The following is a 27,651-nucleotide window of genomic DNA, read 5'->3' on the forward strand; positions in this document are numbered from 1 at the left end:
AAGAGCTGAGCTCTTAAATTAGATATGTAAAGTTAAAAAAAACCATGATTTACAAGAACCAATATTTTAAAAAAAAATTACAGGTCAAAGGGGGTCATTTTGCAATTGCATTTATAATAATTTATTACATACTATTAAAATTTTTCTTCATTTACTCTGATTACTATTCTTATGATGTCTAAATGTCTGAACTAATAGACATAAGGCAATAATAACAGCAATAAAGATGATGGTGAGAGTTTCAGCAAGCAAGACTATAAACTGCATTTCTATATTTTGCCATCTGGACAATCTCTCCAAATCTTATCTTGTCGACTGTCACACACAACCAGATTCTTTCACAGATCAAAGTCCCCAACATTAGTCGGAATTATTCTATACTTTTTTCTCCCAGTGAACTGCTCTACCACTTGAATGAGGATTCCAGAAGGGTTGAATTGGATTGGGTTGCAACTCTGACAGACCCTTGCCTTGTGGTCCTCTAAGATTTTCAAAAGCATTTAGTGTAATCCTTCCACACCATCTTGTATTCATTGAAAACACGCAAATCCAAACCAGATGAAATTATGTATGATATGCAAAGAATGCTTTCCTTGTGCTCCGAGCTTAAAATCTCCCCTGTGGATCAAGCCCAGGAAAGATTCCCTCCAGCTCACCTGGTAAACTACTGAATTGGGATGCAGCTGGGAAGACAGACTCATGCCAAGTATTAACCAGAGGACACGGGCGTTTCCTCTCCCTAAAGAGCATTCCACGCATGATGAATTTTCATGTTACCTAGAAGATCAAACTATCTCCTTGTAGACTAGACTGGTTGACTCTAGAGCAGTAGAACCAAATGCCACCCCTGATCAATTTTGATCAGAGTCACAGCAAGATCTCATGTAGCTTCAACCACACTGACCTGCTCATTGGGTCCCCAGACACACCACATCCCATCCCTTCTCCAGGGGAATATCTTTCCTTTTTGAATCTACTTCTTTATCTTCTATCTACCCTTTGTTCCCCTAGTGGCCCTTTCATTCATGATTCTTTCAGTTATGGCAACTCATCTATTTAATGGCAATTGTATGAGAGAGGCAGTGTGTCATAGTAGATAGAGAAAGTCAACTTTAAAACCAGGAATATCTTGGTTCCAGGCCTGCTTCTGACATATTCTGGTAGTATGACACTGGGTAAGTCATTAACCTCTCAGATAAACTATAACTTGAGAAGGAAGGGGGTCAATCAGCATTGGTAAAGGAAATTTGCTCAATCAGTAAGTTCCCTAGAACTCCATATGTAGTTCCAGTCTTGACCATATTAATCATCATCATCATAGTTGGTATTTCAATAGGTTTAGAAAAACATTTTACATATATATTATTGTATGTGAATCATATTACCATTATATTTTATAAAGCACTTCTCACAAAAGCTTTGTGATATAGATTGCACCAGAATTCAACTTAGATTGTCCCTATTTTACAAGTCAAATAACTGAGACTAAGAGATTAGGTGACCTACCAAGCACAACATAATACTGTGTGTGATTACAGTGGAAAAAACACTGGATGCGGACTCAGAAGAATCTAGTGTGAATTTTAGCTCTGTTCACCTGTGTAAACCATAGCAAGTCATTCAACCTCTGAATAGAAAGTCAGTTTCTTATGTTAAAAAAAAAGTGGTCTGGATTAGATGACCTCTGAGATTCCTCCTGCATCTAAAGTCCTATAGCATCATTTTCTTCCTTTCATTGAACACTTAATCTCCTACTGCTTGTATTCCAAGTCAGCTGAAATAAAAGTGAATAGAGTACTGAAGTAGGAAAATCTAAGTTGAAATCTGGTTTCAGATACTTACTATTTTGGTGACCTTTCTCAGCCTCAGTTTTCTCATCATGTAAATTGGATATAATAAAAGGCCCTATTGCTTAAAATGCTTCATAGAGGCAATAATAATAATAATAGTTATTATTATTTTTATTAAAAGGGCTTCTTTAGGAGAATATATTTTCATTTATCAGCCACACTTTGAAATTATTGTGAAAATTTTGTCTCCTTAACTGAGCCTCCCATAAAATGTAATGGATACCACTAGTTAGTTAAAGAGAAAAGGAAATTTCAAGTTCTTTCTGCTGATTCAGAGATTTCCTGAAACATGCCAGCCAAATGAATAAAATATTACTAACTGGCTGTCAGTAGGACATGCTTTTTAATGATTTTGTAGCATTGGTGGTAGGCTTGTCCTAATTTAGTCACATTCTTTTGCCAACTTGTCCTTATGATTAGTGATATGAATAGTGATATAGTTGCCTCAGGGAACAACCTGCAGCTGAACAGCTCTCAATTTTTTTTCTGTGCCAATCTAATCAATCAATCAATGCCTTCTGTGGGCCAGGCCTTGTGATAGTCACTGAGTCATAAATGCAAATTATATTCTAGTGAGAGAGACCACAAGGATGTAAAAAAGTATGTACAAAATAAATATTTAGAGAAAATAAATATATGAAAAGTAATAGGCACAAGGTAGTTTGGGAGTGAGGATATAAGCACTTGGGGAGAATCAGGAACATTTTCATGCAGATGATGATGTTTGAGCTGCATCTTAAAGAAAGGGACATTGTATGTTGGAAGTGAGGAGAGAATGTATTCCATCTGTGGAAAGGCACAGACAGAACAGATGGATTGAGTGCTGACTGTGAAAAATAAAAAAGGTCAGTTTTCTGGATAAGTTTGCAGTAGAAAAAGTAGCATCTATTGAGGCTGTTAAAATAGGCTAGGAGCAGGTTATGAAGGACTTTACAACTTAAAGAGAGGAGACAATATTTTTAACCTAAAGGCAATAGAGAGACATTAAGAATTGATTTGAGGACAGGTGACATGTGGTCAGATCTGTGATTAAGGAAAATTACTTTGGTAATTGTATGTAGGATGAACTGAAATGATAAGAAGTTTGAAGAGACTAACTTGGAAAGTATTGCAACAATTTAGGCAAGAGTCTGAACTAAGGTGTTAGCTTTATGAATAAAGGGATAGAATTCAAGAGAAGATATGGAAGCCTAAAATAGCAAGATTTGAAAACTGATTTGGGGCGGCTAGGTGGCGCAGTGAATAAGAGCACTGGCCTTGGAATCAGGAGTACCTGGGTTCAAATCCAACCTCAGACAGTTAATAATTACCTAGCCATGTGGCCTTGGGCAAGCCACTTAAACCCATTGCCTTGGGAAAAAATGAAAAAAAAATCTAAAAAAGAAAACTGATTAGATATGTAGGGTAAAGAATAATATTAGGATAATTAATTTATTAATTAGGACAGAATTAAGGATAATGCTGAAATTACAAACATGAAAAAAGAATGGTCTTGTCTCTTATAGTAATGGTGAACTTTGAAAAAAGGAAGGGTTTGAAGGGAAAGATGTGTTCAGTTTTGGACATGTCATTTTTGTGATATCTCCAAGGCATCTAGTTTGAAATATCCAATAAGCAATTGGTAATATGGGACTGAAGCTCAGGGGAGAGACTAAAACTGGATATGTATAAATATGCACACATATGTGCATATATATATATATATATATATAGGCATTCATTTGTATAGAGAAAATAATTAAACTCATTGGAGTAGATAGGCTTGAGGGATGGAAACTTACTAGCTCTCCATCCTAAGCAAGTGAACTAATCAGTCCCAGACATTATCATGAATGATCCAAAAGATTGTGGTAATCACTGAATTCTTCTAACTGTTAACACTATATTTTTTTCAAAGAAATAGTTTTGTAAAGAATGCCAAACATAGTCAGTATATACCTACTATACAGCCTTTAATCTTTTGAATCAGAACATAATCTTTCTACTATTTTTCTAAAAGAAAATTGTCCCCAAAAAAGATGGAAATTGGGGCCAAAGTAAGGGGAAACAGTTGGACTTTTTGCCAGTAAGCTGGAATTTCAGTGTTCCTATTGGAATGCTGGAAAGTACACTATGTCTAATACAGTCCTGGAAACAAAAAAAAGAGGTCCTTGACGTGCAATGAGACAGCTGGAGGAGAAGACACATGTTTAAAGAAAGTGAAGAGAGGAAGGGTAGAATCACAAGAATTGATTCATAGATGCAACCTAACATACACACATGCTAGATTGTGCCCCTGGGATGCACTGTTTGCAAATAATTTACAGAGTTGGCATTCCAGTCTCACAGCTTAAACTGCTTTCAAGAAGTTAGATCCAAGTTAGAGAAGAGAAATTAGGAATCAGAGCCCAATTCTCCTAGTGCTTTGCTTTAGTAATATTTTTTTTGCTCTTTCTCATTGAAAGCAATTTTTTTATTCTCAAAGAGTTTAGGGGCTTCTTTGAGACAACTTTACTATTAAAGATTCTAGAATGAGGAGAAGAGATCCCTGAATTATTTTCTTCCTTAATAGATCATTGGGTAGTAATGGTGAAGGAGGGCTCTTGAAATTTCCTTTCGAGTTAGAGTAGAGAAGGCTACCCTTGGAAATTTGCTATCTCTTCTGTTCACAGGATCAACATTTTAGGGATGGATCCTTTGGACACCCCCTTTGACAATGAATATTTCCATGGTCTATGTGAGCGAGTTCGAGATGGAAATACTGGGACCTATTATCGCAGGCCCTGGAATGTGGCAACTCTAAATTATGATGTAAGTCTCCTCACAAATCCTACCACCAAATTAATCTGTAACTTCTCAGAATCTAGTTCAAAAGATATCAAATTGCTTGGATAAGTTTCATGAGAAATATTGGGTGAAGTTCTGCAGACAAGAGAAATAATTAATTGAATGTAAGAACTACTGGGCATTTAAAGAACAGTATCATCCATTTAATCTCTCTAAAAAAAGGCTTCAAATCACCCATAAACCAAAATATTGGGAAGTGGTCACTCTTGGCCTCTTTGCCTGATCTCTCTCTCTTACCTAACCCTAATGACTGAATGTTGCTTCAATCAGACTGTGACCTGGAAAGATATAGCTTTAGAAAATCAAAGTCTCCTTGCACTCCACTGTATCCAGGGCCATCTTCAGTCATCCTAAACCATATCTGGCTACAGGACACAAATGACCCAGAGGAGAAAGTGAGGTTGGTGATTTTGCACAGCACACCCTTACTTGAATCTTACTCACTTGCACACCATCACAACACCTCCCTGATTTCATGGTCTTCTTTGAGAATGAAGGATAAACAGCAATCCAAACCAATTTCTTTCTGATGAACTGACCATCTTCAACAAATATAAGGAAACCATTGACAACTATCTTAGAATCATGAGAAGAAATTAGGATAACATTGGCAGAACTTGGGCAAAACCTAAGATGTGATACATAATGATTTAAATGATGCTCATTGCTTGTACTCATTTCTTGGCTTAGAGTAATGAAAACTTGCATCTGCAATACCCCACTCCTTTATCTTAATTTGTACTTTTGCTCTAACTCATCTTGTGAATGTACATCAATATTCACTCATTTATAAGAAATGCCTGATACAACCCTATCATGTTCTTTCAAACAAGTCTAGAAAACAGCCCTGAACAATAAGTCATTAACCTTTTTTAGAGGTTTGCATAATTTTTCTAGAACTATGACTTAGATGATTATTAGGGAGTGCTTAATGCTTTCTTAGATTTCCTCTGGAGTTTATGCCCACTACCTGAATTAAATTTCTTAAGAAAATTCTAATAACAATGGGAGTAGAAGGGAGAAAGTTCAGGAGAACCATGAGGGACCACTTGAATGAAAATTCAATAGTGGGAAATAGAAAAGCAAATTAGTTTTAGATCCCATGCAAATTGTAAGTGTTTAAATCCTCTTGGTGGTCCCTTGTGACATCAGAATTACTATTAGCATCTGTTTATATGAAACTCAATATTTTTCTTGTACCTTAGGTCACCTTGGAATGGAAAAGGATGAGGGAAAAAAAGAAAGAAAAGGATGGTGAAGAAGAGAGAAGGAAAAAATAACCAAAATAGCTTATTGTACCTTCTGTTTCATGATGATTCACAGGAGAAAAAATTTTTTCATACTTGATATGAAAATATATATATATATATACATATTTAAAATCTCAGATATGCAATGGATTGAGAAAGGTCATATGAAGTTCATTTTCCTGATTTCAGTCTAGACTATCTTACAAAGCTTTTTCTGAGAGATAGTGATATCCTGTCCTCTTTAAAAGATCTATTGGAGGGGGCGGCTAGGTGGCGTAATGGATAAAGCACTGGCCTTGGAGTCAGGAGTACCTGGGTTCAAATCCAGTCTCAGACACTTAATAATTACCTAGCTGTGTGGCCTTGGGCAAGCCACTTAACCCCATTTGCCTTGCAAAAACCTAAAAAAAAAGATCTATAAAGGGAGAACCCATTTTAATGTTTAATAACCTTTCTATACTTACCTAATAAAATGTTAAATTATCAAAGAAAAACATCATCTAATTATATTTTCTTTTGATTTCAGAATAATTGGTTGTTTTCCTTTCTTTTAGACCAAAGCAGAAAAAAAGTTTAGAACAGAAAACTATGAAGAACATAAACTTCAAATAGCAGAAACCTTCAGAGAAAGGAGAACAAGTTTTGGCTTTGGCGTGTCTCTAAAACTCACATCTACTGAAGGCCCTTTGAATTTAATCAATACTATACAATCCTTTGATTCTAATGTTCCAGAATTTGGAGAAGCTGAAGCCAAAGCTCCAGAACCCAAAATGCTTGAAGATGAAGTGCCTGGGGATGAAGTACCTGGAAAAGAAGCACCTGGGGATGGATCCCCTGGAGGTGGACCACTTGCAGGAAAATCTGATCAAAGCAAAGAAAATTCTGCTCTAACATTTAGATATCGATACTCAAAAAATGAAAGTCTCTACCTTATCAAGTATTATTCCTCAGACGAGGTAGGATTAAAAAAAAGTATACAATATAAAATGTTTTTAAACTATATTATTGTTGCTATAATAATAACAATAATTATTATTATTGCATTATAGCACTTCAAATTTTGCAAAGCATTTTACAAATGGTATTTATTATCCTCACAACCACCCTGGGAGGGAGGTTTTATTTTTCCCATTTTACCATTGAGGATTGTTGTTGTTATTGAGTTGTTTCAGTTATGTCTGACTCTTTGTGACCCTATTTGGTGTTTTCTTGGCAAAGATACTTGGAGTGATTTGTTATTTCTTTCTCCAGTTCATTTTACAGATGAGGAAACTGAGAGAAAGTGACTTGCTTAGGGTCACACAGCTAATAAGTGTCTAAGGTCACATTTGAATTTAGGTCTTCCTGACTCCAAGTCTAACATTTTCTCCATTGTGCAACCTAGATGTCCCTGTTAAGGGTTACACAGTTAAGCAAGTGTCTGAAACTGAATTTGAATTCAGAACTTCCTGACTCTGAATTCAATATTCTAGTCATTGAATTATCTAGAACTGTTCTGATGATTTTAGTATCTGGAGCTGGCCAGAACCAGAGAAGGACATTCAAGAAACATTAAACTGCAATATCTGTCATTGGTGAATAACAAATTAATATTGCAACTAGAATGCTCCAAGGAGAGATTATTCCCTTTTTGTGAAGAAGGGAGCAGCCTTCCTTGCTTCAGAATTGATATTTGTGGAACACTGAAAGGCTCATCAAATCATGATTTTGCCGTTCACAAAGGTTTGTTGGCCTTAAGTAGTCTACTTTCAGAGTTCAGGTATACTGACTAGGAACTATGATAACATGCTATTTTAACACTGACATCACGATTGTTTGTGAGATACTCTATAAACTAATAGTAATAAATTTATAAAAATGCTTTAAGATATAACATTACTGATGATTCATTATAATGCATTAGAAAGGAGAAAGAATATTTATTTGCTACTAATTATGATCATAAGGCAATGAGATATTCCATAAATCAGTCTCTTAATATCATCATACCTCATATTTCTATTTCACAGAAGTTTTAGAATTATTAAAAACCTGTTATTTAGTCCAACATGTTTATGTGTGCATGCATATTTGATTTGTGTTTCTATGTGTGCATTGAGTTCTTAAGATAAGTGGATCTAAGCACTTTGAAATAAATATCAAATTTCTTTCTCCTTTCCCCAATTACCAAATTGTATTTTAATGCAAATAATAATAAAATTATGACTCTTAGGTCTCAAAGAATGAGATGCTAGTAGAAAATCCTTACTGACAAATCTGCATCATGAACTAGTCAAATTTGAAATCTTCTAATTGAATTCTTAAGAAAAATACACACATGGACACTTGGGAGAACCCTTCCTCAAAATCCAGCTCATTATTCATGCTTTACAATCTGGACTGGGGATTAGAATATTTTTTGTGCATCTTTGAAGCTCAGTACTGAATTGTAATAGGAAACAACAGAATGCAGCATTAATTCATACTGTGCACAGTGTGAATTCTTCTTCCCTGAGACATTTTTGGAACTGGTACCACTCATTCCCTCCAGGTAGTCCTGTCATCCAGCCGGTTGAGAAGTCATGTGTGACTGACCAACTGCCTGAAACTCTATGTCCAAGTCCAATGGTCAAAGATCTCTGTAAATAATATGTACTAACTATAGCTGCAGCAGGAAAATCTTTGAGATACCATGAACAGGTCTAGTTTGCACTTTAGACAAATAGGAACAAGTTATTTGGATTGCACAGGCTATCACAAAATTTCTGCTTTGACAATTGTCCAAATCCCTTGGGAATTTTTCACTGTGGAGTTTTTGGTTTATGCTTTTCCACACATGTATTAGCATAATATTATTTCTCCCTTTCCTCCCTCCTCCTTCCTTTCCCTATCTTCACTTCTTCTCCCTCCTCTTCCTCCTTACATTTTCTCTCTTCTTCCTTTCTCTTCTTTCCTTTTTCCTCTTCTTCCCTCCTGCCTTCCCTCTTTTAATTCTTTTCTCTCCTTTCCCTTCTTACTTTTCCTTTTCTCACTGACTCTCCCTTCTCTATTGCTTTCCTTTCCTTACATCTCCCTCTTTTCTTTCCTTCCTCTCCCTTTTTTCTCTGTTCCTCCTTCTCTACTAATTTTCTTTCTCTCTTCCTCCCTAAAATTAAAACTCAAGTCCCTAACGTAACTGCCTGAACTTGGGTAAGGTATTTCATTGACTTTAGAAATCAACAATCCATAAATCAACAAGCATTTAAGATTCTACTATGTGCTAAACACTATACCAAGTATATGAAATGCAAAGAAGAAGGGAAGTGGTGGCCACCTTCAAAGATCTTACAATAGGGAATAGAAGAAAACATGTATACAAATAAGTATATACAAAAATTATGCCTTAAACCTACAAGGTAATTTTGGGGTGTGGGGGGAAGACTAATTAGTAACTAGGAACACCAAGAAAGGCCTCAGGTGGAAATAGTGTTCAAACTGAGCTTTGAATGAAGGAAAAGATTCTGAGTTATAGAAAAGAGAGGAAAGGGGCCCCAAGGCATAGGGCACTGTCAGTACAAAGGTACAGAAATGAAAGTTGGAACATTCTGAGCAAAGAAAAGCAATAAAAACCAGTCTGAAGAACATGAAGAAGAACAATGTGTAAAAAGCCTGGAATGTACCAAGATTCTATCTCCTGCTTCTTCCTCTTCCTCCTCAAAAATTAAAAGTTGATTTGGTATAATAGAAGAAGAGAATTGAGTAATAATGCTGCCTTTGCTGGCAGCTCTGAACAAGTCACTCAGGCTGATAGTATGATAGAGTGAAAAAAGAACCAAGTGTAGAATGGGAGGCTCTACCCAAGTCACCAATCCTTTTATCAGATTCCAAGCATCAATTCTTTGCCAAAGGATTCTTGGCTCCTAACCAGAGCAGTGCCTCTTTAGAACATTCTTTTTGCAATATTGACTAGGTACTCACTGAAGATGCATATTTTGATTTAGTATTTATTGGGAGTCCTTCTTATATAATCCCATCCAGATCTAAAGTTTCACCAAACCTCATTTTGTTCATCTGAAAGATGACTTTAATAATTATCAAATGATTTAACATCACTTCATAGAACTGTTCTGAGGAAAGCACTTTGTCAACTGAAATGTTGCCCACTTAACAACTTCTCAGCCACTTAATTGATTACAGCCTACTTAAAAGTAGGTGTGTTTAGTCTTTCTGGGCCTGGGTTTTTTTCAATTGCATTAAATTGTCCATAAGGTCCCTTCTAATTCTCAAATTCTTTGAATGAAATTTTCATGGATATGTGCTTTGATTTTTTAATTAAACTAGAAAATGATTGCAATTAACCTTCACATTTTTTCTCTTTGTCCATTTTATAATGCAGACAAAAATCTTTTTAAATGTGAAAGGAGAAGTTCAGCTTGGAAGATTCCATATGCGAAATCGAGATTTTATGTTGAAAAGTACTTTTCTGGATGACTTAAAAGCTCTGCCTACCAACTATGAAAAGGGAGAATATTTTGGATTTTTGGAAACATATGGCACTCATTACAGTAGCTCTGGGAATATAGGAGGGAAATATGAATTGATATTTGTGTTGGACAAAGAAGAAATGCAAAGGAGAGGTAGGCCTAATGTTGGTTCTCTACTGACTCTTTAGATCAGGTACCCTAGACACTTTCACTAACCCCTCCCCCAATATATGCATACATGCATGGACAAAGTTTCCAGCAGACCAGTTCTACTATATGGATTTTCTGAAAGAGAAGAAATATGTCCCCTTGCTCTACTCTGCAATTTTGTTCATCAAATGGAGAATAGATAATCTCCTGGAAACACTTCAGTTTGGCCATGGACTACCCAGCAGAGTCTCAAGAAAACCCTGTAAAGCATATGTAACTGAGACTTGCTTAACATCTAGCAGATAACAATACTCCTCTCAGAGAAATATATTAGAGTGATAAAAAAAAATTTTTTATAGAATCCACAGTTTTATTAAGTCTACTTTATTAAGCTAATAACCAGATTTCCCTGGTTTTCTTCATGGCTCAGATAAATCTTCCATAGTGGAGGCAAGAAATGTCCAGTCATATAAAACTTATGACATCATGTGGTCTGGTGCTGCCACAGCTTTTTAGGGGTGAATTAATTAAATGTTTGACCAAATATAACAGGCTAACTTTTAAGTTGATAATTTGTATAACCTTCAAATGATGTTGTAAATACCCAAATGACCCTTGGCAGAAAAGTTTCCCCACCCTAGTGCTGTAAAAGCACTTGATTCTGTTAATTATTTCCAATTTATCCTACAAATAGTTTACTTGTATAAATAGTTTTCTTGTTGTCCCCCACCTTAGATTGTAAATTCCTTGAGGGCAAAGATTATTCTTTGGCTTTCCTTGTATCCCCATGTAGTAGTACATGTGTAGTACATAATAGGTGCAAGAATGACATGAAGGACATTGAATTTTGTTCAATTAGGTTCAAGTCAACAAACATTTTTAAGTGCCTCCTATGTGTCAGGTGGAATGTCAAAACTAAACTAACACCTGCCCTCTCAGAGCTTACATTCTAAGAGGGAATGATGAGCAGCTAATACAAAATTCAGGAAGGAGACCAATGTATAATAAGGTAGGAAAGAAAAACTGCGAAGTGTTTTTAAAAGACAAAAAATTTACATTACATAAAAGGAATGAAGTAGCATTGACATTTATTTAGTTTGGGGTAGGGGTGAGATGACAGGTCTGAAATGCACTTTAGGAAAACACTTTGGCAGTCTTGTGAATAATGCATGAATTACAGTGGGAATGGATAATTCAAGGAAAACAATTAGGAGGCTATTGGCAATAATCCAGATGTGTAGTGATAAGAATCAGAAAGATATAGTCACTGATTATCTGTATAGGGTATGGGAGAATGAGGAGTCCAAAATGATACCAAGATGCTGAACCTAGGTGACTAGAAGGATGATGGTAACCCCAAAAAAATAAGAAAGTTTGGAAGAGGGGTGGACTTGGGAAGAAAGATAGTGGTTCTTTCTTGGATACCTTGAGTTTGAGATAGCTCCAGGACATGCTATTTAAAATATCTGTAGACTGTAGGAAATGCCATTTCCCCTCTTTATACCTGGTTTGTTTCCTCCTTAATAAAGTTTCCTTATATATAAAATAAGATCTAAATGACCTAGAAGAAATTGGTTCATAGAATTCCTGTGAAGTCATGATTCATATTAAAGGATCATAGGATTTAGAGCTGGAAAGGTCCTTAGAGGTCTCTAAAGTTAACGCCTTCCTTTTGCAGATAGGGAAACTGAGGCCCAAAGAGGTTAAGTGATTTGCCAGAACCACACAGGTTAGTAAGTGATTCAGAATTTGAATGCCAGTCTTCCTGGGTCCAGTGTTATAAGCCCACTATACTGCTTATTTCCTGCATTTCCCTCTGTAGACAAGAAATACCTTTTGTGCCCATGGTCCAGGACGGCCTTCCCCCACATCTCTTTCCTCATTCCCAGTCCCAGTGCTTTTTATGCCTAGGAATGACAAAACAAGGTGTGCTATTCACCATTAAGTTGGCAAGCAGCAAAATTCCACTGGGTACCACTGGGTGATGCTAATAAGGGAAGGTGCAGAGAGATAGTAACGATGACTTTGTAGGCAGCAATAACTCCCCAGAAACAAAACTTTTGTTTTTTCCTTTCCAAGAAATAAGGTCAAGGTTTATTTGACTTTTATTTAATAATAATTTTATTTATTTAATAAATGAATCCTCTAAGAATCTTCTAATGAATTTCTTTTGTAGGTCTTGAAATACATGACGTGCGGAAATGCCTTGGATATGATTTGGAACTCTCTTTCCAAAGTGTAATAGATTTCCAAGTCAACAAAGAAAGTTCTGACTGCTCGGCAGTACACTCAAAAAACCTAGGTAAGTATGACTATTCAAGACTCTCTGTATTACTTATTTACCTGCCCCCTTTCTCTGAGAATAAGCATTTTTGAAGACTTTCTTCCCCTCATAGCACTTCCATACATTTGGAATGAGTCAAGGTGTCTCTCTTTTGATTTACAACAGGACAGAATAACTTAGAAGTAAAATACTTTGCATAGGGTCTGGCAGAAATTCAGTAACACAGCAGAAGCAAGGACACAAGCATTTTTACCTAAGCTGTGCCAGTCACTATGTTAAACACTTTGCAAGTATTATCTTATTTGAATCTCACAAAAATCCTAGGAAATTGTTGCAGTAATATCACTGTGTTCTCCTAAGAATATTCTTCATACTATGAAATAGTCATAGCATCATCTTCTATTGGAGTAATTTAAGAAAAAATGATATCGAGGGGAGATTAGGTGACGCAGTGGATAGAGCACCAGCCCTGAAGTCAGGAGTACCTGAGTTCAAATCCGGCCTCAGACACTTAATAATTACCTAGCTGTGTGGCCTTGGGCAAGCCACTTAACCCCATTTGCCTTGCAAAAACCTAAAAAAAAAAATGAAATAGATTCCCATCAAATGGAGAATGGTTGAATAAATTATAGTATATATGAACAAATTTTCCATGCCTTAAAAAAAGAACAAATTGAGGAATTAGGAGAAAATGAGAGGATTTGTAATAAAATTATTCAGAATGTGGGGCAGATAGGTGGTGCAGTGGATAGAGCACCAGTCCTGGAGTCAGGAGGACCTGAGTTCAAATCCAGCCTTAGACAATAATTGCCTGGCTGTGTGACCTTGGATAAGTCACTTAACCCCATTGCCTTAGATTAATTTTTTTTATTTTAAAATTATTCAGAGTGAAGAAAGTAGAAAAGAGAAAACAAAATGTGTGACAAAAATAACACTAATGTACAATCCACTGGAAAGCTATAATAAATTATTTTAGTCCTGGAGAACTGATAAGGAAATATGCTCTTGATGTTTTTTGCCCTCCATTCTCAAAGAAGACCATGATATCAGGGAGGTAATTTGGATTTGAGTGAGGGACTACTGTGCTTAGTCATCCTCACTTTCTCCCCCAGAGCCATCTGGGTCCAGTGGTCAGATATGGATCCAGATGACTGGAGATAATTCTGGATGTGAGGCAGTCAGGGTTAAGTGACTTGCCCAAGGTCACTAGATAGAAAGTGTCTAGTGTCTAAGGTTGGATTTGAACTCAGAGCCTCCTGACTCCAGGGGATGGTGCTCTATGCACTGTACCAAATAGCTGCCCCTTAGTCTTTTTTGTTTGTTTGTTTGTTTGTTTTTGCAAGGCAATGGGATTGTGACTTGCCCAAGGACACACAGCTAAGTAAGTATTAAGTGTCTGAGTCAGGATTTAAATTCAGGTCCTCCTGACTCCAGAGCTGGGGCTCTAACCACTACGCCATCTAGCTGGCCCTTCCCCTGAGGCTTTAGACAGTGGGTTCAGACACTTACTAACTGTGTGATCTTGGGTGAGTCATTTAACTTTTTTTTGTCTTTTTTTTAAATTTTTATTAAAGATATTATTTGAGTTTTACAGTTTCCCCCCAATCTTGCTTCCCTACCCCCACCCCCACCCCACAGATAGCACTCCATCAGTCTTTACTTTGTTTCCATGTTGTACCTCGATCCAAATTGGGTGTGATGAGAGAGAAATCATATCCTTAAAGAGAACAGAATTCTCAGAGGTAACCAGATCAAACCATAAGACATCTGGGTTTTTTTTTTTCCGAATTAAAGGGAATAGTCCTTGTACTTTGTTCAAATTCCACAGCACCTTATCTGGATACAGATGGTACTCTCCTTTGCAGACAGCCAAAAATTGTTCCCAATTGTTGCACTGATGGAATGAGTAAGTCCTTCAAGGTTGAACATCACTCCCATGTTGCTGTTAGGGTGTACAGTGTTTTTCTGGTTCTGCTCATCTCACTCAGCATCAGTTCATGCAAATCCCTCCAGGTTTCCCTGAAATCCCGTCCCTCCTGATTTCTAATAGAACAATAGTATTCCATGACATACATATACCACAGTTTGCTAAACCATTCCCCAATTGAAGGACATTTACTGTATTTCCAATTCTTTGCCACCACAAACAGGGCTGCTATAAATATTTTTGTACAAGTAATGTTTTTACCCTTTTTCCTCATCTCTTCAGGGTATAGACCCAGTATTGGTATTGCTGGGTCAAAGGGTATCCACATTTTTGTTGCCCTTTGGGCATAGTTCCAAATAGCTCTCCAGAAGGGTTGGATGAGTTCACAACTCCACCAACAGTGTAATAGTGTCCCAGATTTCCCACATCCCTTCCAACAAGGATCATTATCCTTCCTGGTCATACTGGCCAATCTGAGAGGTGTGAGGTGGTACCTCAACGAAGCTTTAATTTGCATTTCTCTAATAATTAATGATTTAGATCATTTTTTCATATGGCTATGGATTGCTTTGATCTCCTCATCTGTAAATTGCCTTTGCATATCCTTTGACCATTTGTAAATTGGGGAATGGCTTTTTGTTTTAAAAATATGACTCAGTTCTCTGTATATTTTAGAAATGAGTCCTTTGTCAGAATCATTAATTATAAAGATTGTTTCCCAATTTACTACTTTTCTTTTGATTTTGATTACATTGGTTTTACCTGTGCAAAAACTTTTTAATTTAATGGAATTGAAATCATCTAATTGGTTTTTAGTGATGTTCTCCAACTCTTCCTTAGTCATAAACTGTTCCCCTTTCCATAGATCTGACAGGTAGACTAGTCCTTGATCTTCTAATTTGCTTATAGTATTGTTTTTTATGTCTATGTCCTGTAACCATTTGGATCTTATCTTGGTAAAGGGTGTGAGGTGTTGGTCTAATCTAAGTTTCTTCCATACTAACTTCCAATTATCCCAGCAGTTTTTATCAGAGAGGGAGTTTTTATCCCGGTGGCCTGACTCTTTGGGTTTATCAAACAGCAGATTACTATAATCCTCTCCTGCTTTTACACCTAGTCTATTCCACTGGTCCACCACTCTATTTCTTAGCCAATACCAAACAGTTATGACGACTGATGCTTTATAATATAATTTTAGATCGGGTAGTGCTAAGCCACCTTTGTTTGCATTTTTTTCATTAAGTTCCTGGCAATTCTTGACTTTTTATTTCTCCATATGAATTTACTTACAATTTTTTCTAGCTCATTAAAGTAATTTTTTGGAATTTTGATTGGTAGGGCACTAAACAGATAGTTTAGTTTTGGTAGAATTGTCATTTTTATTATATTAGCTCTCCCTATCCATGAGCAGTTGATATTTGCCCAGTTATTTAAATCTGATTTAATTTGTGTGAGAAGTGTTTTATAATTGTTTTCAAAAAGATTCTGAGTCTGTCTTGGCAAATAGACTCCCAAGTATTTTACACTGTCTGAGGTTACTGTGAATGGAATTTCTCTTTCTAGCTCTTCCTGCTGTTTCTTGCTAGTCATATATAGGAAAGTTGAGGATTTATGGGGGTTTATTTTATAACCTGCAACTTTGCTAAAATTGCTCATTGTTTCCAGTAGTTTTTTAGATGATTTCTTGGGATTCTCTAGGTAGACCATCATGTCATCTGCTAATAGTGAGAGTTTTGTCTCTTCCTTCCCAATTCTAATTCCTTTAATTTCTTTCTCTTCTCTAATTGCTGATGCTAACATTTCTAATACAATATTGAATCGTAGTGGTGATAATGGGCACCCTTGTTTAACCCCTGATCTTATTGGGAATGCCTCTAGCCTCTCCCCATTGAGTATAATGCTTGTTGATGGTTTCAGATAGATACTGCTCATTATTTTAAGGAACAGTCCAATATATTTCTACACTCTCTAGTGTTTTTAATAGGAATGGATGCTGTATTTTGTCAAAAGCTTTTTCAGCATCTATTGATATGATCATATGGTTTCTGATAGGTTTGTTATTGATATATTTGAGTATATTAACAGTTTTCCCAATATTGAACCAACCCTGCATTCCTGGAATAAATCCTAATTGATCATAATGTATTATCCTAGTGATGACTTGTTGTAGTCATTTTGCTAAGATTTTATTTAGGATTTTTGCATCTATATTCATGAGGGAAATAGGTCTATAATTTTCTTTCTCTGTTTTAACTCTTCCTGGTTTAGGTAGCAGTACCATATTGGTTTCATAGAAAGAGTTAGGCAGAGTTCCATCTTTCCCTATTTTTCCAAAGAGTTTATATAGGATTGGAACCAATTGTTCCTTAAATGTTTGGTAGAATTCACTTGTGAATCCATCAGGCCCTGGAGATTTTTTTTTTAGGGAGTTCACTAATGGCTTGTTGAATTTCTTTTTCTGAGATAGGGTTGTTCAGGTATTTAATCTCTTCTTCATTTAACCTGGGCAACTTATATTTTTGTAAATATTCATCCATTTCACTTAGATTATCAAATTTATTGGCATAAAGTTGGGCAAAATAATTTCAAATTATTACTTTAATTTCCTCCTCATTGGTGGTGAGTTCAGTTTTTCATTTATAATACTAGCAACTTGGTTTTCTTCTTTCTTTTTTTTTAATCAAATTGACCAGAGGTTTATCAATTTTATTGGTTTTTTCATAATACCAACTTTTGGTTTTATTTATTAATTCAATAGTTTTTTGCTTTCAATTTTATTAATTTCTCCTTTGATTTTTAAAATTTTTAATTTGGTATTTGATTGGGGATTTTTGATTTGTTCTTTCTCTAATTTTTTTAGTTGCATGCTTAGTTCATTGATTTCTTCTTTCTCCAATTTATTCATATAAGCATTTAGAGCTATAATATATCCCCTCAAAGTTGCTTTGAATGAATCCCATAGGTTTTGGTATGTTGTTTCATTATTATCATTATCTAGGATAAAATGGTTAATTCTTTCTATAATTTGTTTTTTGGTCCACTCATTTTTTAAGATGAGGTTATTCAGTTTCCAATTTGCTCTGGGTCTTTATCCCCTTGGCCCAGTATTGCATATGAATTTTATTGCATTGTGATCTGAGAAAGATGTATTCACTATTTCTGCCTTTCTGCAGTTGATCATTAGGTTTTTATGTCCTAGTACATGGTCAATTTTTGTATAAGTTCCATGTACTGCAGAGAAAAAGGTATATTCTTTCCTATCCCCATTCAGTTTCCTCCATAAGTCTACCATATCTAATTTTTCTAACAATCTATTTACCTCCCTAATTTCTTTCTTGTTTGTTTTATGATTTGATTTATCTAGATCTAATAGTGGGGGGTTGAGGTCTCCCACTAGAAGAGTTTTGGTGTCTATGTCTTCCTGTAGTTCTTTCAGCTTGTCCTCTAAGAATTTGGGTGCTGTCCCACTAGGTGCATATATATTCAATATTGAAATGAATTTATTGTCTATGATACCTTTTAGGAGGTTAAAGTTTCCTTCCTTATCTCTTTTAACACTATCTATTTTTTCTGCTGCTTTGTCTGAGATGAGGATTGCTACCCCTGCTTTTTTTACTTCACCTGAAGCAAAGTATAATTTAGTCCAACCTTTTACCTTTACTCTATGTGTATCTCTCTGCTTCAAATGAGTTTCTTGTAAGCAGCATATTGTAGGATTCTGGTTTTTAATCCACTCTGCTATTTGCTTACATTTTAAGGGAGAGATCATCCCATTCACATTCAAGGTTATGATTACTAATTCTTTATTGCCCTCCGTGCTATCTTCCCTCTGTTTGTATTTTCCCCCTTTCCCCCCTTTTATCCATATTCCCCAGTATTTTGTTTTTGAATACCACCCCCTTCAGTGTGTTTGCCCTCCTATATCACTCCCTCCCCTTTCTTTCCCCTTTCCCTGTTCCCTTCCCTTCCTTTTGCTATTTCCCCTTATTTCCTCCACTCCCCTTCCCTTTCTCTGTCCCCCGTCCCCTTTTCCCCTTTTACTTCTTGAAAGGTTAGATGTTTTATAAGTTAACTGAGTATGTGTAGGTTGACTTTAAGCCAAGTCTGATGAGAAGAAGATTCAGGTGTTTCTCCTCTACTCCCTTCTTCCCCTCTATTACCATAGGTTTTTTGTACCTCTTAGTGTAATGAGCTTTGTCCCATTCAATCCCCTCCCTCCTCCCATCTCTTTCCTGTCCCCCTTTTTAGGGAGGTAGTTTATTTTTTTTTAGATCATTCTATCTAAGTCATAGAAAATTCTGAGTGTCTGTCCCTTCTAGTTCAGTATATTCTGTTGAATAGAGTCCAAATTCCTGAGAGTTATTAGAGTCTTTCTCCCCAGTGGAGTTAAAGCCAGTTACATCCCATTAGATATGAGTCTCATGGATAGGTCATGAATGTCCAGCATTTCTGGCTAGGTATATTCTCTCTGCTAGAGTTACATTTCTCAGGATTCTCAGGATTTATGAGAGTCTCTACCCACCCCCCATGCTGGGATATAACCAGTTTCAACTTGCTGGATTGCATTTTTTTCCTTTTACCGCCCCCCCTTTTTTTTTTACCTTTTCATGTGTCTCTTGAGCCTCCTGTTTGATATCCAAATTTTCTGTTTAGCTCTGGTCTTTTCATCAGAAATTTTTGGAATTCTTCCATTTTGTTAAATGTCCATCTTTTTTCCCTGGAAGAGAAGGCTCAGCTTTGCAGGAAAGTAGATTCTTGGCTGCATTCCAAGCTCCCTTGCTCTTCGAAATATCTCATTCCAGGCCCTTCGATCCCTTAAAATTGATGCAGCCAGGTCCTGCGTGATCCTTACTGTGGCTCCTTGATATTTAAATTGTTTCTTTCTGGCTGCTTGCAGGATTTTCTTTTATCTGATAGTTCTGGAGTTTGGCCACAACATTCCTTGGTGTTTTCCTTTTAGGATCTTTTTCTGGTGGGGATCGATGTACTCTTTCAATAACTACTTTGCCCTCCGATTCCATGATGTCAGGGCAGTTTTCCATCACTAAATCCTGTAATATTAAGTCCAGGCTTTTTTTCTCTTCAATGTTTTCAGGAAGTCCTATAATTTTCAGGTTTCCCCTCCTCGATCTATTCTCGAGGTCAGTGGTTTTGTTAATGAGGTATTTCACATTTGCTTCTATTTTTTCTATTTTTTGATTTTGTTTAACTGACTCCTGCTGTCTCGTGGAGTCATTAGTTTCTGTAGACTCCATTTTTTGGGGGGGAGGAGTTTTCTTCATTAACCTTTTCCAGTTGGTCGATTCTATTTTTGAAAGAGCTTTCCATTTGACCAATTGAGGTTTTGAGAGAATTAATTTCTTTTTGCATTTGCTCATTTGAGGATCTGAGAGAATTATTCTCATTTTGCAAGTTATTGTCTCCCCCAAATTTTCCAGTTGATTTTTAAACTCCTTCATTATTTCTTCAAGGAAGTCTTTCTGTGCTGGAGACCAGATTGTATTCTCCTCAGAGGTTCCAGGTCTCTCTGGGTTGGGGTCTTTCCCTTCCAGGAATTTTTCTATGGATCCACCTTTCCGCTGACCCTTCTTCATTATGCTGAGACCTTGAGTTGGGTGGGGCTGGTTCACCTGGGCTTGGGATCTCTAAAGGCTTTACTGAGTGCAGTTTCTCTGGCTGGCCAGTAGGAGGTGCTGGTTGCCCTCTCTGGGGTGTCTGTGACCTTGGTTGCGAGGCCTTCTCCCTTTGCTTGAGGGAGGGAATTGGAGCTATTGAATTCTTTTGCCTTCAATCAATGGTGGGCTTTACCCTGGCCTGAGGTGATTCCTCAGCTGGGCTGGTTCTTTTGCTCACACACCTGGGCCTGAGGCAGAAGTAATTTGCATTTGCTTGGGAGGAGTCTCAGTGCAATGGAGGCGTGGACACAGAGTTTCTCAGACCTGAGGAGCCCAGGGATGGTGTCCGCAGCTGTCCTGCACCAGACCTCTCCCCGCAGCCCCTTCCCCAAGCTCCAGGGGGACAGCCCCAACACCAGCGCCTCTGCTTCCCTGCAGACCCAAGCCCCCTTCGTCCAGCCCCACCGCTGATCCAGCAGGTCCGGCTCTCGGGCCCTCAGACTCCCGGTTCCGATTCAGCTATTGGTCTGGCTGATCTTCCCTGGGAGCTCAGACTCACCTGCCGGTACTCAGCCAAGGCTGCTGCGGGAGACAAATCCTGAGGTAGATTTTCCTCTCCTGGCTTTTCTTTCTGGGTTTCCTGGTTCGGATTTCTTTTAAGAGGTTTGTTTCATGTGATAGATGGGGAAGAGATCAGGAGACTTTAGAACTGTGCCTGTCTTCTCTCTGCCATCTTGGCCCCCAAGGAGTCATTTAACTTTTATCTGCCTTTTTCCTCAGTTATAAAATGGTAGTAATAATAGCTCCTATATCCCAAAGTTGTTATGAGGATAAAATGAGATATTTGTAAAGCAATAAGGAAATATACCTTTTTTAATTTTAGTAGAGAGAAGAGGACCATGGATATATAACATAGTACATACTGTCAAATGTATTTAATCAGTTGATTGGTTTTGCTTAAGTTTTTTGTTGCTGTTGTTGTTCAGTTGTAAACAGAACAAATCAATTATAAAACTAGAAGAAAGAAAAAGATAGATAGGCTGTGTAGGGAGGATGAGAGATAATTGATAGACAGCCCAAATGCTACAATGGACCAATGAAATGCGCAAAAGAAAAAGATTTACTAGTCTGTTGAGTACTTTATGGAAACTTTATGGAAGAACGTGAACAAGAACTGCCACAAAGAAGTACAGGAACAATTAGGATAGGACCTTTGGCTTGCTCTCTTCTGAGATGGCATTTCTGTGGTTTCTTAGGTGACAGTCCACTTCCTAGTGATGTTTTTTTGAATCTTCTTGAACATCCACTTTAAGATCCTATCCTATTTGTTCCTTTACTTCTTTTGAAAATTAAAAAAAATGAGCAATTGAGTGGCACAGTGGATAGAGCACCTGCCCTGAAGTCAGGAGGACCTGAATGTAAATCCAGCCTCAGACACTTGATATTACTAGTTGTGTAAGACCTTGGATAAGTCACTTAACCCCATTGTCTTATGCCCCCCCCAAAAAAGTGAAAATAAAAAATATTTTGAAAAATGAATCCCAGTGAAAAAGAAAAAGCTAGAGAAATATTTGTTATTAATACTACTGAGAAAACTCTCTTTGGTCCTCTGCCAATCACTACTCCATTTCAATCCCATTCTCTTTCCAGAGCTCTTAGTTTCTACTGATAAATCCTAATGTAGCCTAAAAAGATTTCTGTAGCATCCCTGCAGTTTTTCTGAGATTTGAAGACTCTATATTTCAAGACATGTAGGTTTAAGTTCAACTGAAACATAGTAGATTTTACTCCAACTCTTTATTTAATTCTGTGTTTTATTCAAGTATGCTTCATGTAAACAATATATTATTGAATCCTATCTAATCCAAACCATTACCCTCTTCAACTTTATGTATGCTCACCTCATTCACAGTCACTGTGTATTTCCCTCCAAACCCATTCTCTTATACCTTTTTCTTTTATTTGCTCAGTACCAATAGTCCATTACTTGATGCAATCAGCTTCTGTCCCCTTGCCCCTTCCCCTTCTTGTCCCCTTAATTTTTCCTTTCCCTTTGCTGATTCCAAGCTCTTTTCTTTTTTCCTTTTAAACCCCTCTTCCCAATTTATCCTCTTAGCTTAGTTTATTTTGTTTATTACTAATCTAAGTCCATCCTTCCTTTTATTCTTCCTCTTCACTCTCTATTATTGAAGTTGAATGCATTTCTACAGCAAATTATGTTTGTGCTCATTCATGCACATGCCTACTCTATTTCAACCAGTTCAGATGAAAGGGAAATTCAAGTGAAACTTGTTTTCTTCTTTTTTATTCATAGTTTCCTATGTTTATCCTGATTATATGACTTAAGTTCTCTATCAGTCTTTTGATTCCTTCCCTCACTTTGTCTTTCTTCTTTGAAAATTATGAAAAAAAATACTATTCATAGGTTCTCTACCTTATTTAACTGCTCCTATGATCTCTGATAACATTAGTTTTTAAGGGAATACTTATATCATCTCTCCCAACCATTAGAATGTAAACATTCTTCATCCTGGCCTAGTCCATTCTGAATGTTCAATCTTATTTACTTTTTAGGAGTTCTTCGTGATTTTTCTTTTTTATATTTTAAAGTTTCTACTGATCTTTTGATCAAAAATAAAGAAAAGTCTATTTCATTAAAGATCCTTTTCTTTTTTGCTGTAGATTTACTTATTTTTCCTTAAGCTTATTCTTGGTTGTAAACCCATATCATTTTGTCTTTTGTAATCTGTATTCCAAGAACTCTACTCCTTCATAGATGTAGCTATTAAATCTTGATTAATTCTGATTATGCTACTTCTGAATATGAATTCTTTCTTTATGACTGCTTCTAATATTTTTTATTCCAACAATGCTATTTCTGGGAGTTTTCATTTTGGATTTTCTTTCAGGAGGTGACCAGTAGATTCTTTCAACTTTTCACTTCACTCTTATTCTAATAGATTTGGGTTTTTTTTTCCATGACTTCTTGAAATGCTGAATGACATTCAGTGCCATGTTTTGGTTATGGTTTTCAGGAAGTTGAAAGATTATTAAATGATCTCTCTTTGAAATCTATTCCATGTAAGTTTTTTATGAGCTACTTCATATTTTCTTTTCTTTTTTCAGCTCATTGTCTTTGTTTTCTATCTCTTGTTATCTCTTGCTATCTTTAACTTGTGCTTGATTTCTAATTTTCAGCATCTGTTATTTCAATAGAATTTTGTGTCTATTATATTAAGCTTCTAATACTTCTCCCAGGTAATTCCACCATCTCTCTTTTTTTCAACTCTTTCTGTAATCCTCTCATTTCTTTTGCAAAGCTATTTTTAAAATCTTTTGAAAAAATATCATTTTATTTTTTATATTAATTCTAGTTGAGCTTGCAACCAGACAGTGTTTTTGAAACTTGTCTTGAGAATAGTTTGAACTTCTCTGTTTTTCTAAATTTGTGTCTTGGACTTTCCTGATACCATAATAGTCCTTTATCATGGGAGTCTTTTGTTTGTCTGTTTACTTATTCTTCCAATCTTACTTCTTATATAGGAACTTTGAATAAGAAACAATCTCTGCATACTTTGTTAGCTAATTGTAAGTTAGCTATAAGTTCAGGGATACTGAGCTATAGGTCAACCCCTGGTATTAAAACCCCTGATTTAGTCACTTATCCCTGGGCTGAGTCTTTGATAAATATTCTGGGATTAAAACAACTCATTGGTGACCAGTTCTGGTCTGTATCTGACTACAGGTTGAATTCAAAATCCTCCTTTGGGCAGAATTGTAGACTTATCCTTGATCTGAGTCCAAAAATTCACTATTTCAGAACAACAAAACTTCTGGCTCATTCCCGTTTCACAGTTTCTCTCTTCATTGTTTGTTTACAAGATGAATTCCTGATCTTGGTCTAGAAAAATTATGTGGCTTCCCTTAGACTGTCCAAACTCTACTGAATAGGGATGTTCTTAAATCTTTGTTAGAGGAGTTTAGAAAAGAACAGCACTATATGGCTTCTTCCTTTGTTGGTCTCTATAAGGAATTTCTAGTTTGTATCAATGAATTCCCTCCCCCCCGCCCCATCTATTCCCATGATCCTGTCTAATGTGGGCATATAAAGAGTGTATATATATATATATATATATATATATATATATATATATATATGTATATATATATATATACATATACATATATGTATATATATATATATACATATATATATATATATACTGTGAAAGCTAACTAGAGAACAACATACCTGAGTATAAATTAGACTAACTTGCTCTTAGATGTAAATATTTTAATTTTCCATATTGTCATAATGAACCAGCTATATACCTTATTGCTATCAGTTATTACCCATCCTGGGTTACTACAGAGTTCACATCTTCTTTAGCCTTGCTGAGTCAAGTGGGACCACCTTCTCTTCAGTTAAAAAAAAAAACCACCTAGGAGATAACACCAAAATCCTCAAGTAGGAAATACAGTCATCATGCAGATGGCACCACGCAAGCCCATAGTAGGGAAAATATCTCTGAATGCCTGCCCCTAGATCTCTGATGCATTAGATAAAGTAGATGGTGAATATGTAAATCATCAAGGTTATAGAGAAGAAAACAAGGTTATCTACACAAACATAAAAGCCAACCCCCCCCAAAAAAAATGAAAGTAGTGACTGAAAATGCCTAAAGCTGCCATATCCCAGGGTATTCATTGAAGCCTAGCCTCAGACCCACCAAGCACTGACTTTCTAAATTTACTAGAGTGGGAATTCCAGGAAGAACTTCCAAGGAAAATACCTAGAAGGAAGTACTATGACCCTTTCACCCTGACTCCTGCCTCCTTTGCCAGGGACTGGATTTGAACCCACCAGTTGAATTTTTGGCTTATTTATTATACTATAATATTGTGTCTTTCCACAACACCTCGAGTACCTATGCCCACTATTTTCCATGTTAGAAGGTGACTTACAAAGACTTATATGTTGATAAGATGTATATATAGATCCAAATAAGATGGAAGTCATATCACAGTGAGTGATTGCCCACTTCCCTACCCACTCCACCATTATTAGAAGACCAGAAACATTTACCAGGTCAAGAGGAACACTTACTTCCTTCTCAAGTTTTCCGCATTGACAACACACTTCTCATTTAGCCATCAAAGGTATTTGAACTCGTGACAATGAGTGGTCCTAATTCTAAGCCCAGTGTGCTATTATTCAACGTGCCATCTAGTTCCTGGATACACATCTACTTACGTATAGTCTTAATTTCTTATTTACATTGATTTTTTTTTAGTAGAAGTTGTGTTTGTGAATAATATGTAGATTGTATTATTATCATGTTTACCACTTACCATAGAGTTGACACATTTCAAATCTTCAAAGACCATCTCAATCAAATTGTCAAGAATTAGGGCAGTAAAAAGAAGTTTTTAAAAAAAAGACCTTCTAGTCCTGGTATGTAACATAGACCAAAATCCCAACAGGCATTCCATAAACCCCTCTTTAATGATTGAATTTTTGAAGAAATTATGAATATACCACTCTTGTCCTCCCTCTCTGCAGATGATAGCAGCCACAAACACCTTATAGAAAATGTTATTTCACTCATTGAAGGAGGAACTTTAGAATATGCCAGTCAGCTCAAAGAAAAACTTCTTCGGGGAGCGAATGAATTAAATGTAGCCAATTTTCTCAACTGGAGTGCTTCCTTAGAGAAAGCACCTATACTCATCAACCAAAGGGTAAGGAATCCATTATTTCTAATAAAGTAGTCCTATGCATATTTTCATAAAGTATAATGGAGTGTTTCCAGGTGCTCATCACAGAATAACAGAATTTAGACTGGAATAGACTTTGAGAGGTCACATTTCATTCTCCTTTTACAGAGGATAGCAATACCTTTCCAGACAATTTGTGATAATACTTATCTAACCCTCAAACTATTACAAAGTACTATCTTCTCAATCCTGTGAGGAAGCAAGTGTAAATATAACTATGCCTGCTTTATAAAATATGAAATTCTGTCTCAGAGAAATTAAATGATTTTTCCATAGTTTTAGAGTTAGTGCTATGACTTCAAATCTTGTGTTCTTTTTCTCTATGCCATGATGAATCTCTATTAGTTTTATTGACTATTACTACTTCTTCCCCTCATGGTTCTAGAGTTGACCCTGAGTTGTTGGGGTCAATTTCTAATTCTATCATTCATAAGACTTGATCATTGACCAAGAAATTAATATCAATCAGCCAACAAAGTTAATTACCTTTCTTGTAGTTTCTACTAAGGTAACATAGAAAGAGAAATTGGTATACAATTTTGTCCCAATCTCTGACACAAGTACTAGAGAGACAAGGGGAAAAGTTGACTCAAATTTAGAGACCACATGTGGCAAAGGAAGAACTCATACTTTCTGGCTCAATAAAAGTTCTTTTCTTACTTCCTGGAGTCCTCATAGATTCTTCAATGTCAAGCTCATTGTTGAACTCTGAGATCCTAGGTTCTCATAAAGTCCTGAAGCTGTATTTCTTCAGTGAGTCATCTGACCTTGGCTCCTGGTGTGTATGTTGCTTTGAACCATTACTCTTCATGGGATATTCTTACCATCCACCATTGAGGAGAAGTCCAGTCTTCTAACCTGAAAATCTCAAGGTCTTTTAAAATAGAGGGAGAATAATGATACCTTTCCCTTAATATATAGTTTATGCCATGGACTTATTTTTTTTAGTAGAAATAGAATTCTTCACATCTATTCTGTATTCTGATGAATGATTCTTGGAATTTAAAGAGTTCTCACCCGATAAAGTTAACAGAGCTAGAGCCTCTTATTTCTTACCTTGACTTCCCCACATATACATATAATACTATAATACATTACTCCTCTTCAAGCACTCTATGATGTAGTCAGATTGGTCATTTTATTATTCCTCTGGCACAACAGATCATCTCCTGTCTCCATCTGCCTTTGCTATGTCTGGGACACATTCTTCTCATCACTGCCATTTCTTAGTATATCTAGTTTCATTCAAAGCTTAGCTCAATTGTGACAGCCAACACAAGATTTTAATTGATCTGCCAAGATGCTAGTACTTCCCCCACCATTATCTTTTGTTTATTTTATATTTTATATACCTGAAAGTATAAAAGTTGCCTTCTCTTATGGAATATAAGCTCATTGAAGGTAAGTGTACTTCATTTTCATCTTTTTAACTCCCTATACCTTATACAGCTGGCAGATAATAGGTACTTATTGAGTGATTGATAAATAAGCTTCTGCTATGTCTTGGCAAATTGGATAATATAATCTCC

The 27,651-nt window shown here is 36.3% G+C and overlaps 1 protein-coding gene across 1 annotated transcript in view; it reads left to right on the forward strand.

Moving 5' to 3' along the window:
• Positions 1–27,651, forward strand: part of C9 (complement C9) — a 67,576-nt gene that overhangs the window by 21,783 nt on the left and 18,142 nt on the right. Inside the window, exons 5-9 of the mRNA XM_074208021.1 lie at positions 4,502–4,640; positions 6,481–6,882; positions 10,281–10,521; positions 12,695–12,820; positions 25,908–26,086. Coding sequence (XP_074064122.1) covers positions 4,502–4,640; positions 6,481–6,882; positions 10,281–10,521; positions 12,695–12,820; positions 25,908–26,086 — 1,087 coding nt within the window. The remainder of the gene's footprint in view (positions 1–4,501; positions 4,641–6,480; positions 6,883–10,280; positions 10,522–12,694; positions 12,821–25,907; positions 26,087–27,651) is intronic.

Source organism: Macrotis lagotis, chromosome X, assembly GCF_037893015.1.
Source record: "Macrotis lagotis isolate mMagLag1 chromosome X, bilby.v1.9.chrom.fasta, whole genome shotgun sequence".
Taxonomy (NCBI): Eukaryota; Metazoa; Chordata; class Mammalia; order Peramelemorphia; family Peramelidae; genus Macrotis; species Macrotis lagotis.